Source organism: Euprymna scolopes, chromosome 34, assembly GCF_053919585.1.
Source record: "Euprymna scolopes isolate OS-2025 chromosome 34, ASM5391958v1, whole genome shotgun sequence".
NCBI classification, from domain to species: Eukaryota; Metazoa; Mollusca; class Cephalopoda; order Sepiida; family Sepiolidae; genus Euprymna; species Euprymna scolopes.
Window position 1 is genome coordinate 3689753 of NC_136515.1, and position 16690 is coordinate 3706442.

The 16690-nt window shown below is 36.4% G+C and overlaps 1 protein-coding gene across 2 annotated transcripts in view; it reads right to left on the minus strand.

Annotated features, from left to right (window-relative positions):
- The window catches only part of LOC145259090 (tyrosine-protein kinase Tec-like), a 208792-nt gene that overhangs the window by 83736 nt on the left and 108366 nt on the right, over positions 1 to 16690 (minus strand). For both annotated transcript variants that reach the window (XM_080116734.1, XM_080116735.1), the window contains exons 3-4: positions 11894 to 11992; positions 3168 to 3261 (exon numbers count right to left, since the gene is read on the minus strand). In XM_080116734.1, coding sequence (XP_079972860.1) covers positions 3168 to 3261; positions 11894 to 11992 — 193 coding nt within the window. The remainder of the gene's footprint in view (positions 1 to 3167; positions 3262 to 11893; positions 11993 to 16690) is intronic.

The following is a 16690-nucleotide window of genomic DNA, read 5'->3' on the forward strand; positions in this document are numbered from 1 at the left end:
GAAATTTTAGACCGACCTTGTCGTCAAAAATGGAAAAAAAAAAAAAAGAAAACATTCTGGTTCAATGAAATCATTTTGGACTTGATATGTGCTAATGTTTTTCACTTAGTTCAAAGACTGGTTTTGATCGGTTTCCAATGTAAACTCCCTTGTCCAAATGTTTGTTGAGACTGGCGTTTGTTGTTATGCTCAAGTTCAAGGTCAAGTAAAGGGTGATTGATTGTTGGCTTTTGACTGAAAACACTATCAATAATTTCCCCCCCCCCGCTCTTTATCTGTGCCTAAACCTAAATGTAGATTCCATGAACAAAGCTTCTTTCTTAGAACTGCACGCCTGTGGGACTCTCTTCCGCTCACCTGCTTTCCAGCTGACTACAATCTGGCTGTCTTCAAGTCCAATGTAAACAAGTTCTTGATGAGCCGTTCCCTTTAAGTAATCCAATTTACCAAATTTACACTTCTAACGATTACTATGATATTGTCCCATTGACTACTGTAAACTCATTAACCTTAATCCTCGAGTGGCCTCTGGGCTTTGATAAGTGATGATTCCTTGGTAAAAAAAAAAAAAAAAAAAAAAGAAAACCTTTTTGAGTTAATCCAGTCATTTTGGTAAAAAAATTTAATGCTTCAAGTTCTTTATATCTTCAAATATTAATTCATAGTGTTTGGTTTGGTTTTTGGCTTTTCAGAAAATGATAAAGTTTTACAAATGAAAAAAAAAAAAAATAACAGTAATATTTGATGCATGGCTTTTTTTTTAGACTTCATTCGCTATCCTATGGAAGTCAGCATAGAATTTACTGTATTTTGGTGGGTTTTTTTTCACATTGACAAAATTTAAATGCATTATAAAAGACAGAAATTGAGGAAAATAAAGGGAATCACATTCGGTAATGCAACACCTTGATTCCAGTAAAGCAATCGGCCCTGACGGTATTCCAATTATAGTACTCAAAAGACTTCAACCAGAACTAGCGCCCATCCTTACAAAACTGCTTGAATGGTGTCTTAAGAACAGCTTCCCATCACTCTGGAAAATCTCATCAGTATGCCCTGTATTTAAGAATTCAGGTAATTGCTCATCTCTCTCAGTACAGGCCAATAAGTCTCCTGTGCGTCATGAATAAGTTGCTGGAATCTGTGTTAAATAGAGAAGTAATCAACCATCTCAGCAAAAATAACCTTAGTGACACGCAATATGGTTTCTGTTCTGCTAGATCTACAGCAGATGTGCTTACAGTTATATCTCATAGGATTAGCGAAACTCTCGACAGAGGCTACCTTTCTAGGACAATTGCTCTTGACATATCAAAGGCCTTTGATAGAGTATGGCATAAAGGTTTACTTCACAAGATCTCCAGCTACGGTATAGCTGGAAATGTCTTCTCAATTATTAAATCATTTCTCTCTGATAGGCTCATAAGAGTAGTGGTTGATGGGCAGAAATCAGAAGCTCTCAGTATTAATACTGGAGTCCCTCAGGTGTCCATCCTGGGCCTAACTCTCTTCCTGATCAACATTAATGATCTTCCAAATCACATCCTTACATCATTCATAGACATTTATGCTGATGACAATACTATCTATGGTAACACATCTAAGACCGTAAATGACCAAGTTCTCTCTGATTCTCTCTCCTCTGATCTTGAGCAAGTGGTACAATGGGGAAAAAGGTGGCTTGTTACTTCTAATGCATCTAAAACCAAGCTTTTATTTTTACATCATCAACGCTCTGATCCTTATTTGGCATCAATTGAAATGAATGGCTCTTGTCTTGGGGAGGCCTTATGTTTTGACAAGTTTCTGGGCTTGACCTTTACTCCTGATCTTAAATGAAACACATACATTAAATCCATTGCCAAGGCTGCTGGAAAAATGGTGGGATGCTTCTATTGATCCAGTAGATATCTCACTGCTCATGCAATCCTCTATCTATATAAGAGCCAGGTACGTCCAAGGATGGAATACTGTTGCCATATCTGGGCAGAAGCTGCTAGAAAGGACTTATCCTGCCTTGATAGAGTTCAAAATAGACTTCGTAGCCTCGTAGGAGATGTCCTTTTCTCTTCCCTGCAACCTCTTTCTCATAGAAGAGATGTTGCAAGTTTGTCTCTGCTTTATCGCTATTTTCATGGCAAGTGCTCGGCTGAGCTCCAATCTATGGTCCCCACTCGTCAGACTTTCACAAGAAACACCAGTCTAGCAGAAAACACTATCACTAATATCCCCCAGTCTTTATCTGTGCCTAAACTTAAACGTAGATTCCATGAACAAAGCTTCTTTCTTAGAACTGCACACATGTGGAATTATCTTCCGTTTTCCTGCTTTCCAGCTGACTACAATATGGTTGTCTTCAAGTCTAATGTAAACAAGTTTTTGATGAACCGTTCCATATAAGTTAACAAATTTACCGAATCTCCATTACTAATGGTTACTATATTGTCCAATTTCTACTGTACACTCTTTAACCCTTATCCTCGAGTGGCCTCTTGGCCTTAAAACATGGTGATGCCTATGTAAAAAAAAACAAAAAAAACAAATTTCACATATTCTTGTTGGCTTGGTTCTAGGTTCCATTATAAGCTACCTCCCCGTGTCAGTAACTAGTATTTATGGAATCTGGTGTTCATCGAAAACTTAAATAGGTCATACTTGAATAGTGTGGTGTGTATGAAACCTTCCCCATGAAAGCCGACACAAAAGCCTTGAGCGCCGACGATTATGTGATGATCTGATTTTGGCCTACATTAGTCATAATACATTTTGCTTTAAACTGAATTTTTTTTTTTGAAATATGTAAAATAGAGTGTGACAGAACATATGGCCACTATATGCAAATATGGAGCCGTGTGCAAAGTGACATCACAGAAAAAAAAAAAAGACTATAAAAAGAAGACCACGTGCAGACCGAAGGTTACATTTTATTCGAGAATAAATGTTGTTTCAACAGTAAAAAGTGTTCCCTGTCTTGGTCTCCTTTGCGACGGAGTCTACAACGTGTTGGGTCTCAATCGTTTATTACAAGATCAATAAAGGTGGGATAGAATGTAACTGTTGTGCCTGAACCTTGTTTGTCACAGTTCAAACCTTCCTCAGACCCCCACGCCGTCTGGCACCATCTGAAATGAATTCTGTTTCTCAAAAATTTTGTGAAAAATTCTCACCCAATCTAAGAGCTTGAATCCAAGTTTCTCTTTGCCGCTTCGTCTCAGCAACAATGTACAGCGTGTAGCAATCGTTGGATTCCAGGTAAACAACCTGAAAAGAAAAAAAAAAAAAAAAAATGGTGACGACATTCAACATTTGATTTTACTTAACTGGAAAAAAAAAAAAAAAATCACAAGGAAAAAGTCATCATATTTGGTTTTATATATTTTATGATTTTATGTTTTAAAATGCTGGAATGTGTTGGACGGCTTTCAGAAATTGACTTCCAAAGTAAACTTTGAGGCTGAAAGGCAGAAACCTTAGAAAACGACCTTTAACAAGAAAAAGAAATACATTTTAACAGCAAAATGTCTTGTCTGCTATTTTCGTAAAATTATTAATGATTATCTCCCCTTTAATTAGTTCTTCATAAAAAGAGTTTAAATATCAGTGATTACAATAATACCAGCTAGAAATCGTTTATCAATCAATTTAGCAGAAACCCAAGTCTATAGCGGAATGAAGACATACAATGTGCCTTCAATAAGTTTCAAAACTTTTTTCGTACAGGCATTTAAAATTGTTGTAGACTCTTGAAATTTCAGTATGTTATTGCTATACATCTTATGAGATGCCTGACCAATTTTTAATGATTTCAGGTTCAAATAAACAGCTACATCAGGAATTGAAATACACCCTACTAAAGCCTGATTGTCACATCTGATGAATTTCAAAAATTCAATCTGGATCTGGGGAGACTTTAGAAGTATGATACGCAATAAAATTCTGTTCTAAACTTGGAAAAAATTCCACAGAAACGCACGGAATACTTCAGACTACATTTGGACCATCTTGCATGAAGCGAGCATCAGCTGTTGAGAAGCAAAAAGGATTCAAAGAGGGCAGGGAGTCTGTGAGGGATGATGAGAGGTGTGGGAGGAGTAAGGAAATCAGAACACTAGAGTTGATCGGTCAAATAAAAAATTTCATAGATAAGGACCGTCATGTGTCTATAGAAACAATAAGTGCGTAGTTTGATGTCAGTGTGGGAACTGTATACACAATTTTTCACGAGGAACTGAAGATGCGAAAGATTTGCACAAAATTTGTTCCAAGAGTATGCCATTCTTATCACAGACTATTTGACCAAGATGAGCATCAAGACAGGTTTTCTCCCTTCCTATAGTCCAGACTTTGCTTCATGTGACTTTTGGTTATTCTCTAAGCTCCAGAAAAACTTAGAGGCTGTCATTATGAGAGAATTGAGGTGATGAAAGACACGTTCACACAAGAGGATTTCCATGGAGCCTTCTAGAAATTGTTGGAACGATGAAAGTTCATTGAAGCCGAAGAAGATTACTTCAAAGGGGACAAGTTTCATGTGTGCACTATCAATAAAAATGCCCATACAAAAAAATGTCTGGAAACTTATTGAAGGCACCTCGTATATTTGGTAAGCGAATGGACGATACAGGATTTGTGGTTCAACTGGCCAATGTACGCAATCAATAAATGCGAATTACAACATATTTCATCCCTTTGGACTATTTTCATTATTAACATAATTTCTCTTCATATTGTGAAAGCGGGTGGAGGGAACGGAATGACCTGCATTCAAGAAAGTCATTGTTTTGTTCTATTTGACGTTGCCCAGAAGCAATAAAAAGCTTTTTTCCTATAACAATTACAACAAACCTTCTCAGGACTAACGATACCCTAGCTGAGAGCTCATTGGTCAAATTCCTTGGTTCAACATTCACAAGCAACACAAATTGAAATACATTGAGGACATTGCAAACGCTGCTGCAAAGAAGATAGGCTCCCTCTAATGTGCTAGAAAATTACACCTGAGAATATCCTGTATCTCTATAAGGTCACCATTCGCCCATGCATGGAGTATTGCTGCCACATCTGGGCTGGTGCATCTACCACTAGTCTCTCACTCTTTGACAAGGGATTAAAAAAAAAAAAAAAAGAATCTCAAATCTATTAGATTCCTCACTATCAACCAAGCTCCAACCTCTGTTGCATCACCACAATGTTGCATCCCTGTGCCTGTTTTACAAGTACTTTAATGGAATGTGCTCTGATGAACTCTTAGCATTTGTGCCCCCTTGACTTATATACCCATGACTAACCTAACAAGCAGCAAAATCCCCCCCTTTCATTGTGGCGTTCCCTTATTGAGTTTTATCTTCGTGTTGTGTTAAATTGTAATTTTTTATTTTTCCTACTGTTCCTATCTTAGCTTAAATACATTTTCTATGTTTATAAAATGTTTAATTACCATTTGGAAGCTAGAAATACAAAAACTAACATTTCAAATGTGTATTGTAAACTTTTGCAGAGCACTGTATGGCAGGTGCTCGTCTGAGCTCCATTCTCTCGTCCCCCCTCGCCAATCTTTCTCAAAAAACACCCGACTAGCTGAAACCACCGTCAATAATTTTACCCACTCCCTATCTGTACCTAAATCAAAACGTAGATACCATGAACAAAGCTTCTTTCTTAGAACTGCACGCCTGTGGAACTCTGTTCCACCTTCCTGTTTCCCTCCCGACTTCAACCTGAATATCTTCAAGTCCAACACAAACAAATTCCTGATGAACGGCCCCCCCCCCTAAGTAATGACACCTTACCAATTCTCCAATACTATTGCTACACTATCCCTTTGATTACTGGACACACAATAACCCTTATCCCCGAGTGGCCATTGGGCCTTGATAAGTGGTGAACTCCATGTAAAAAACAAAAATATATATATAGCTAGATAGACAGACGGTTGAATTGTATTGTTGTCTATATATATAACCTGTGTATATATATGTATACATTATATACTTGTGTGTATATATACGTGCCTCTGAGATGTATGTGTTTATTTTAACCCTTATCTTCGAGTGGCTTCTGGGCCTTGATAAGAGATGACTCCTTTGTAAGAAAAAAACCCAAAAAAACAAGGCACTTATGCAAAATACGAATTAGTCTTTTTAAAACGATTTTGTACTTTCACCTAACAATTTAAAAAAAAAAGATGCCGTGAACACGCAACAACTTAATAAAAGGATACCGTAAACACCTAACAATTTTAATAAAATGATTTAAAATATATCAAGTGTATTTTACGGCCAGCAAGGTCAGCCCCCCCCCCCCGCAAATTCCTTATAAAAGAAAGGTTAAAATTAATTCCTTTTTGCATAATTTTTTCTTCTTCTTTACTTAGCCTAAAAAATAGTTGACAAATGGACAGGTCTCGAGGCAATTTTTTTCTTATATTTCTACATCATCAGCATGTCTCCTGTGGCTTCCTCATATTAAAACTCGAGTCAAATACGCGACATGATTTAACACCTACTTCTAACGTATTAATTTATTTTTATTTCGGACTATTATTCTCATCTTTATTAGTTGTTGTTTTCATCTTTATTGGGGTCCTGGATATGATCTAAAACTATATCCAATGGTGAGGCCCCAGCTTGCGGGCCTTGGCGAGTGTGGAGCCACGCTTTAATTCCCATTGCTCCCAGGTCCACTCTGACCCGGAGTGGTAGTACCTGTTAGGGTCCCAACTATGGGTTAAATAGAATCCGACTTAAAAAACAAATATACTCCATTAAAAATCGTTCCTCAAAATAACTAGATTCGGCATTAAATAACCTGAAAAAGGTTGATATGCCGTAAAACAAAAACAACCAACCAAACCAATCATCTTTATTGGTTGTTGTTTTTCACGACGTTTCGACCAACTATTCCTCTGGCCTTCGTCAGGATAGGAACTTTGAATCTCCCAACTGCATTCTCAGCAATCACTGCCATCCGTAGTTGTTGTCGTCTCACCACGATTTTGGCCAAGTAAACCTCTGGCCAGCTTTGGGTAGGATTGAAACCGCTATCTTCAGACAATGTCCATCTGGAATCATAGAGATTCAACGTCTCTACCAACTGCGCCACGTGCCCCGAAGGGCGATCAAGGTTGAATTTTTTGGTCTTATAAATCCAAGTTTATTTATTATCTGATCTTCCATAGTCGGGTCCATACTGATTGGTATATACATATTATTCCTTAATTGGAATTCATTTTTGAGATGAGCATTATATATATTAATTTATTTTTATTTCGGACTATTATTCTCATCTTTATTGGTTGTTTTCATCTTTAGTTCCAGATGGACATTGTCTGAAGATAGCGATTTCAATCCTACCCAAAGCCGGCCAGAGGTTTACTTGGCCAAAACCTGGTGAGACTATTACAACATCAATCCCACCCAAAGCGTGTCAGAGGTTTACTTGGCCAAAAACGGGGTGGCACGACAACAACTACGGATGGCAGTGATTGCTGAGAATGCAGTTGGGAGATTCGAAGTTCCTATCCGTCGCGGTTACCACCTGATGAAGGCCAGAGGAATACTTGGCCGAAATATCGTGAAAAACAACAACCAATAAAGATGAGAATAATAATCCGAAATAAAAAGTAAATTAATATATATAATGCTCATCTCAAAATTGAATTCCAATTACGGAATAATATATATACTTCTAACGTGTTTTGCCTGGAGAGCTCTGCTTGACCCTAAGCGTCTCACTAGTTGGGTGCACTGGGTTCATTTCTGTTTACCACCAGGTTATTCTGACATGCAATTAATGTAACCCTTGCCAAAACTCATACTAGTTAACATAATCTATACTTACTTGCATAGAGTCCCAGTATATAACAGAAATACAAAACAGCATACTACCCAATAAACTGAAATTTTTATTTTATTATTTTTATTAAAAAAAAAAAAAAAAAGAGAAAAGAAGAAATTAACAGTTTCATTTATATTGAAGATACTTACGCAAAATACAGACCGAGCTTTTTCACCAAACAATTTTATAAAAAAAATACTGTAAACATTGAATTTATCCCAGGAACTCCAAGGTAAGACCATAGCATTTGTTAGAAATTATTTGGAAGGTTATTTCTAACTTGTACAGTAAAAGAAAAAACACTTTTATTTAAGAGCAATCATCTTTTTTGGATAAAAATAGCCACAAACCAAACAAAGGCAATTATTGCATCCAATCAAATATATATATATATATATACTAGCAAAAGTACCCGTCGTTGACTGGGTTCAAAAACAGCGTACAGAAAATGAACTCTGATTTATGAAAGTATGATAGGTTATGAAAAGGAAGGGTTGTAAAGAGATAGCTTCGAATTTGGGGGTATCAAAACCAAAGCAAAATATGATGAAAGTAAAAATAAAATAGATAAACCCCTTAATTTATTATACCATACCTGTTCACACTGAAACACTTATCACAGTATTCTGTGGATCTATATTAAAAAACCTTGTTAAACTTTGTGACATATTTCCATTCTATGGAGGTCAGGCACGAACGACCACCCCATAATTTTATTATACCATATTTCTTCAAACTGAAACATAATTATCAAAGTATACTTATGCAGATAGATATGAAAAGTCTTTATTAAAGTTTGTGCCTATTTCCATTCTATGGATGTCAGGCGTGAATGCAGACCCCACAATTTTATTATACCATCCCTATTTTAGTTAAAACATACTTATCAAAGTATTATGTACATTTATATCAAAAACACTTGTAACTTGTAAACGTTTTTTTTTTTTTTTTGTAATTTTAAAATTTTTTATTTCCATACTTTGTGGACCAGGTGTGAATGCAGACCCCACAATTTTAATGAACCACCGTTCTGCCAGATCAAACATACCCATTCCTGTGTCTCGATACATCTTCTATCATTATATGTAATCAGTTTTTTTAAAATAGTGAAACCATATAGGAGCCTATTCGTGACCAGACACACACACACACACACACAGAGCTTTATATTATAGATATATATATATATTACAATTCCAAATATAACAAAGAAATACTTAGTCGGTTTCTTGTGTGATTAACAAAAAAAAAAAAAAAAAACGGTTGCTCTGGAAGGTGTTTTTCTTGTTTAAGAAAGTCAGTTTAGCAGAAGTGAGATACTCTTCCCCTTTTTTTGGTAAGCAAAATTAACTTCCTCTAATATTTGAGAGTTCTTTCTTTTGAAAGTTCTTTTGTGAGAGTTTATATAGAACTATGTATGGTGTATTGTTGTCACATTTGGGCTCGTGCATCTGCTACTAGTCTCTCATTCCTGGACAGAGCTTAAAAGAGTTACCAAACCTGATAGGTCCTGAACTGTCATATAAGCTTCAGCCTCTGTCCCATCGACGTAATGTTGCATCCCCTCTGCTTGTTTTACAAGTATGTTTATGGTGGATGCTCTGACAAGCAACAAGCACTTGAACCACCTCAACGTAAATACCCCTGACAAACCCGACAAGCAGCTAAATCCCACCCCTTCACAGTACAGATCTCAAGGTGTAAGAAAGCCTTCTACTCCAATAGCTTCTTCCCCAGATCTGTTAGACTTTGGAACTCCCTTCCGGGATTCTGCTTCCCCAACTGTACTGACATGCAGAAGTTAATATAAGTTTTTTTTTTTTTTTTTTTTTTTAATTTTTTACATGGTGGTCACCACTTATCAAGGCCCGGAGGTCACTCAAGGATAAGGGTTATTCCATGTACAGTCATCAATGTGATAGTATCGTAGTAATCGTTAGTATTGGAGATTTGATAAAGTGTCTTACTTAAGGGAGCGGTTCATCAGGAATTTGTTTATGTTGGACTTGAAGACATCCAAGTTGTAGTCAGGTGAGAAACAGGCAAACGGAAGAGAGTTGCACAGGCATGCACTTCTAAGAAAGAAGCTCTGTTCATGGAATCTACGTTTTGATTTAGGCACAGATAAAGAGTGGGGAAAATTATTGACAGTGGTTTCAACTAGACAGGTGTTTATCGTGAAAGATTGGCGAGTGGGGATCAGAGATTGGAGCTCAGACGAGCACTTGCCATGGAAATAACGATAAAACAAAGACAGGCTCGCAATGTCTCTTCTGTGGGAGAGAGGTTGCAGGATAGAGAAAAGGGCATCCCCCACTAAGCCACGAAGTCTATTTTGTACTCTGTCAAGGCAGGATAGGCTGTTTTTAGCAGCTCCTGCCCAGATGTGGCAGCAGTACTCCATCCTTGGACGTACTTTATATATATATATATATATATCTCTCTCTCTATATATATATATATATATATAGATATATATATATATATATATATATATATATATATATATATATATAAATATAAAGATAATGTAAATAGACATCTTGCTGCTCAACTCCCTACATAGAATCCCTGCAATTTATGTCCTTGATAGTAGCCCCCTACTTCAAAGTGGCATTGTACCTTCTTTGGGGTGAAAATTGAATAAAAAAATAGAACTTCTTCTCTAAAGTAAAGTTTGTAAAAAGCAGCATAAATTAAAATAAACTCATTTTTGCAAATTACCAAACATCTTATTCACAAAATTAACAACAATTTTTACATTTTTAGCACCAGACACAGAAATAAAAGATAATTATTTTATTCCAAAGAAATTTTTTTATTTTATTAAAAAAAAAGAAACAAAAAGCTGTCTTGTGTAATTATTAGTTCAAAGTTTAAAAAATTATTGAAGTAGTATGTGCAAGCCTGTTCTAGTCTCACACAAAACACGCGTTCACATCTCAAGCCACTTTTCTTGTCATACACATACGCACACACAAATATACGCGCCTACGTACACACACGTACATATATTCACGTTCATGTACATACACACATACTAATGTACACACATGTGCGCACATGTACGCACATGTGCGCAACGTCACTTCCCTTTAAAGGAAATCAACACATGCGCAAAAGACCACCGGAAACAACTCCAAAACCAACAGACCTAAGCTTTTTCCTTCTTTTCGATTCAGCTCCCGACCTGGGCGGTCGACGGACGAACCGCACCTTTCGTAGCGTGCGCCGGCACGCTTCACGTCCCCTCCTACTATGTGTGGGGCAAGAGCCAACAGACAGTACGTACACCTTACACGCTTTCTCTCTCCATGGCCTGGATTGACTTTCTCACTCTCTCTCTCTCTACAACAATAGACTTTCCCTCTCACCAGCTAACAACGAGAGATGCACGCCAAACTGGATTGACTTTCTCTCTTTCTCTCTCTCTCTACAACAATAGACTTTCCTTCTTACCAGTTAACAGCGAGAGACGCATGCCAAACTGGATTGACTTTCTCATTCTCTCTCTCTCTCTCTCTGCAACAATAGACTTTCCCTCTCACCAGCTAACAACGAGAGATGCATGCCAAACTGGATTGACTCTCTCTCTCTCTCTCTCTCTCTCTCTCTCTCTCTCCAACAATAGACTTTCCCTCTCACCAGCTAACAGCGAGAGACGCACGCCAAACTAAACACATGATGTACCCTTTCATTTAATTTGTTTACTCATGAAATAAATTCTAGTTCGTTTATTTCAATAAACGCGTTGTTCGTTTCTTTCTCAACTCAATTCATTTATCCTATTTTGTACGACTGGTCGATATATATAATATATCCACCAGTCCACTACAAGTATGTTGGTTTCATATTTCGTTTTAATTTTAGTTTCCGTTTTTATATAAAACTATTCTGGACTCCATTTTATTTCTGTAGCCAGCGTTAAACGTGTCAACGTTACCCATACCATTCCGCTCTACCTTTTTCTCCTCTCACCCACTCTTAAATATTTTTACAGATTTCATAATGTCCAAGTAAATGCAATTTAAAGAAAACAAAAAAAAATAATCTTTACCTGAAAGACATTGTTGTTTAAGTCTAACGAAAGGTTCTCGACCTCTTCCACGCCACGTATACTGTTCAAAAAGATTTCACCTTTTCGATTTCCACGTTTCTGGGGAAAAAAAAAAAAAAAAAAAAAAAAAAAAAGAATAAAAAAATCTTTTAATTTTATGAAAGCCGTAATAACATAAGTAAATGTCAAACTTTTATTTAAAAATCTTAAATCTATTTTAACTTATTAAGAAACATTAAAATGATGATCAGTTACTAACCACCCTCCCCATGTCAAGAATGGGTTTCTAAATAATAACATTATTATTTCAGCACAGTAACTTCTCTGCATAAGTACTTTTATTGGTTATAGTCAGCTAACATACTTCCTAACTTCTGGTGTTTGCTACCAGAAGCGGTGACAAGGCAAATCAGTTCCTTCACTTATATGGTTCGTCTGTATTCCTATTTAGTGAAATAAATTATAAGAAAAAGACATTATTGAAAAATCTATGTATATCTATAAAAGTGAAATTGTCTGCGCGTGTGTGTGTGTACATTTCCCTACCAAACTACTCTATCAATTTTCATTCTACAGACTCGAGATTTGGGAAAATATTTTTAATCGGTTTTCAGCCAGAAATTTAGCTGTCAAAGGGTTAAAGTTCAACGATTTGACCTTTGAAAATTCTACAAAACTCCTCTGCCAATTTTGTGTCTAAGCATTTGAAATTTTAGATGTAGGTTACTGGGACATGGAGCAAACTTTTTAATTTGATTTGAGCCCAAAACAATAAATGTTAAGGGGTCAAAATTTGGGTCAAAGTTAAAAAAAAATTTGACCTCTGCGGTATCTACCAAATTACTCAGCCAATTTTTGGTCTAAACATTTGAAATTTTACATAAAGTGTATTCAAACATAGAATAAGCTTTTTAATCGATTTTTGACGGAAAATTTGGCTGCCAAGGGATAAAAAATATCAACAGATTTGACCTTGGCGGTCTCTAGCAAACTATTCAGCCAATTTTGGGTCTAAACATTTAAAATTTTACATAAAGGGTATTCAGACATGTAGCAAGCTTTTTAATCAGTTTGTGGACGAAAATTTGGCTGCCAAGAGGTCAAAGTTGAAAGAGTTGAACCAAACTCCTCTGCCAATTTTTGGTCTAAACACTTGAAATTTTAGATGTAGGTTACCTGGGCAGGAGTTAAACTTTTTAATATATATACATTTAAAAAAATAACATAATTAGTTTTTATTTGCACTTTTAATAACAAAATTTAAAAAATAAAAGTTTTTACTTCAATATTTAAAAAAAAAAAAAAAAAAATATAGCGTAAAAAGTGCTTTCGTGGATTCTATAGGTTATGGGGATCTATCGATTTTCAAGACCAAGGATGGAGGTGCAAAGAACCCGAGATTGCTGTAATTTGTACTGGGATAAAATAACATTTATTTACATGTTTAAGAAAAAGTAATTCAAATTATTTCAACGTCAAGGTTTTTGCAACAAATGTTCATTAGTAAGGCTATGACAACAGCATATTCTTTTATACTCTTGAGTATATATCCGTTAATATCTTATATGTTTTTATATAACCCTTATCCCTGAGTGGCTTCCGGGCCTTGATAAGTGGTGATCACTGTGTAAAAAAAAAAAAAAATATATATATATATATAGACTGATGTGGTTCTCGTTTTTTTTTTTTTGTTTTGTTTAACGGCATATCAACCCTTTGTGGATTATTTAATGCCGAATCCAGGTATTTTGGGAACAGTATTCAATGTTGTATCCAGTTATTTTAGCGTTCCATTTGTTGGATTGATGTGAGTGGCTTCTTTTTGGTTGAACAAGCGTAGATTATTTTTATTTATTAGATTTTCAATTTTCTTTCCCTTTCTATCCGTTTCCTTGCATCCCCATAAGGTATTGTGACTATTTAAGTCCCCTAGCAAAATAAAGGGTTTGGGCATTTGCCCTATTAAGTTCTCCAATTCATTTTCATCTATTTGTTCATGTGGTGGTATGTATGAAGAACAAATGCTTATCGGTTTGTGTAAAGTTGCTCTTACGGCAACCGCTTTCAAATTTGTTTTTAATTCGGTTCTCGGTTGATTGGCTGTGTCTAATTGTGTCGGATATATACTAGAGAGTCAAGAGAATGAAAAGAATATGCTGTTGTCACAGCCCTATTCATTAGACAGTCTTTACTAATAAGTATCTCGTGGAAAAGGCAAAAAAGTTTATGAATACTGATTTTCATGAATAGAGGAAACACACGTGGTTATTTTCTGGAGGAAAAAGAAAGTCATAAACTACGTGACCCGTGTGCGCGTGTTCATCACATACGAAAACAGCAGTTCGCAATAAGGTTGTTAAATGAAGAAATAATTCTTGTTCAATATGGTAACTTTCCATGCTGAGAATTAATATGATGCACGCAAAGTCGTGTTGAGTTTTTTAATGTCCCACAAGGACGGAATCTGGCATATGAGCCCTGGGTGGGAAACAGTGGTGTTTACTCATAAAACTGCATCCTGGACTGATTTGATTTTCACGGGCAAAATCTTATATACGCATGTTCTAAAACATTCCCGTCTGTTGTATCAATGCGCGTGAAATGCAGCATAGTTCCTTTATTGCATGTGTGCGGATGGGCAAATTACGACATTGTGTGCCTATGCATACTTTATACGACTGTCTGTTGAAAACTGTGATTGCTAGGAGATGTCTCTGCCAAAGATTTTTTCCGGCCATTTGTAGCGAACGCTACAATTAAAAAAAAATAAAACTAATTTTAATAATTCTTAAAATAAGGCTGAAAAAACACTTTCCAATCTTTATTAAATAAAAAAGAATAATCGGCAAAATGCAATAAAGAAAGAATACATGCACAGGGGAGATATAGACATGAGAGAGAGAGAGAAAAAAAGCGAAGGAACTCATTTGTCTTGTTACTGCTTCCGGTAGCAGACACCGGAAATTAGGAAGTATGTTAGCTGACTATTACCGTGGCCTTCGTTGTCTTTTAAGACGGTCTTGCTATTACCCATTTATATTCTTTCACTGTTTTTTTTTGGGGGGGGGGGGAGTTGTTCATGTTTTTTTTTTTTTTCATTTTCCTTGTTACCGTTCAATATTTCACCTATCCTCTCTTGTTAATCGTATTGTTTTCTTCACAATGAAATGTCCCAATGCAATATCCTGTCTCCATTTTGCTTGTATAATTTGCAGATCAGTCCACTTCCGGTATCCTTTCATCTCTCGTTGTTAAGCATCATCTATCAAGTATAACACTTAATTACAATCATCCAGTTTGTCTCCTTCCAATTGAAGAATAGTCTAGAACAGGATTTCCCAAGGGGAGGTTGGGGGCGGATTATGAGACTTCAGGTTGGCGGTAGTCAAATTTATTGTATAACAAGTCCCCGAGATCCTTTAGGGAGGAGATGAAACTCAACCCATTTTCTTTTGGATTCGCAATTCATGTGGAAATTGATTGCATCAACACTTTTTTTTTTTAATTGGAAAAATTAATTCAAGAACCAAACCCCATAATGTTGAATAAACTTTATGAATATTTAAGTATTTATTTTCGCTTTAATTATATACTACCACTATTACTAACGTTATTATGTAAGGATGCATGTAGAAAGGGGGGGGTATTTCAGTGTTCTAAGGAGTAGGAGGGGGTCGCTTGCTGAAAAAGGTTGTGAAACGCTGGTCGAGAATATCTGACCCTCTCCCACTATTCAATTAGAACCATAAAATTCAGTTCCCAAGTTTTCTTTTCTCTTTCCTAGTGTCGGGACGATTAATCGGAATTGGGAATAAGAAAAATCAGAACTTTTGGCGGTATCGGAATCGGAAGTGAAAAAAATTGCACCTATTTTCCGATGCCAAAAAACAATTCCTTTAATTATCTTTTTCATTTGATTTTAATTATTGCTGGTAATAATCATAAAATATTTATTGATTTTAAACGATCAGTAAATCTAAAATCGATAAATCATCCCTCACAAGTGGATTTTTTACGTTTGGGAAAATATATGCACAGTTCCTATTTAGAATGCCTCCCCACGGGACAGAGTTAGACACCAGGGTCGTTTTTTAACGTGGAGAAAAGGAACAAAAATAAAAATTGTCTCAGTCGTGAAGGATTTCTCCTACACTGACAGAGAACAAGAAATTGAAGTGCAGCATCTGAAGAAAAGATGGTATTTATTTGCTCCCCCACCGAGCAAATTAGGCACAAGGCCGATTTTTAATGTGAGGAGTGAAGGGAGGGGGAAGGGAAAAAGGGGACCAGCTCCCGAGAGGTGGGAAATGGGAGCTGGTTAAAGGTCAGGCATGTGGGGTTGCCCCCACATCAGGTCTTTGCTAGTCATAGCTTGCAGTATCTGCCGGAACAGATGGTATTTATTTGCTCCCCCACTGAGCAAATTAGGCACAAGGCCGATTTTTAATGTGAGGAGTGAAGGGGAAGTGGGGACCAACTCCCCGGGGAGTAGGGGAGCTGGATAGTGACAATTGGTATGAAGGGTTGCCCCTACATTGACCAAGGTCTTATATGTGGGGTCGCCCCCACATATTGTCTTTGCTTGCAGTATCTGCCGGAACAGATACTACACTTTGATCTTATGGTAATCAAAAAACAGTAAATATTTAGAGATTTGTAAACAATCGGAATCGGTATTTGTATCAGGATCGGAAAAATATTGGAATCATCATACCACTACTCTTGCCCCTTCATCGCTGCATTTGGACAAGCATCATCTATCAAGTGCAACACTTAATTACAACCATCCAGTTTGTC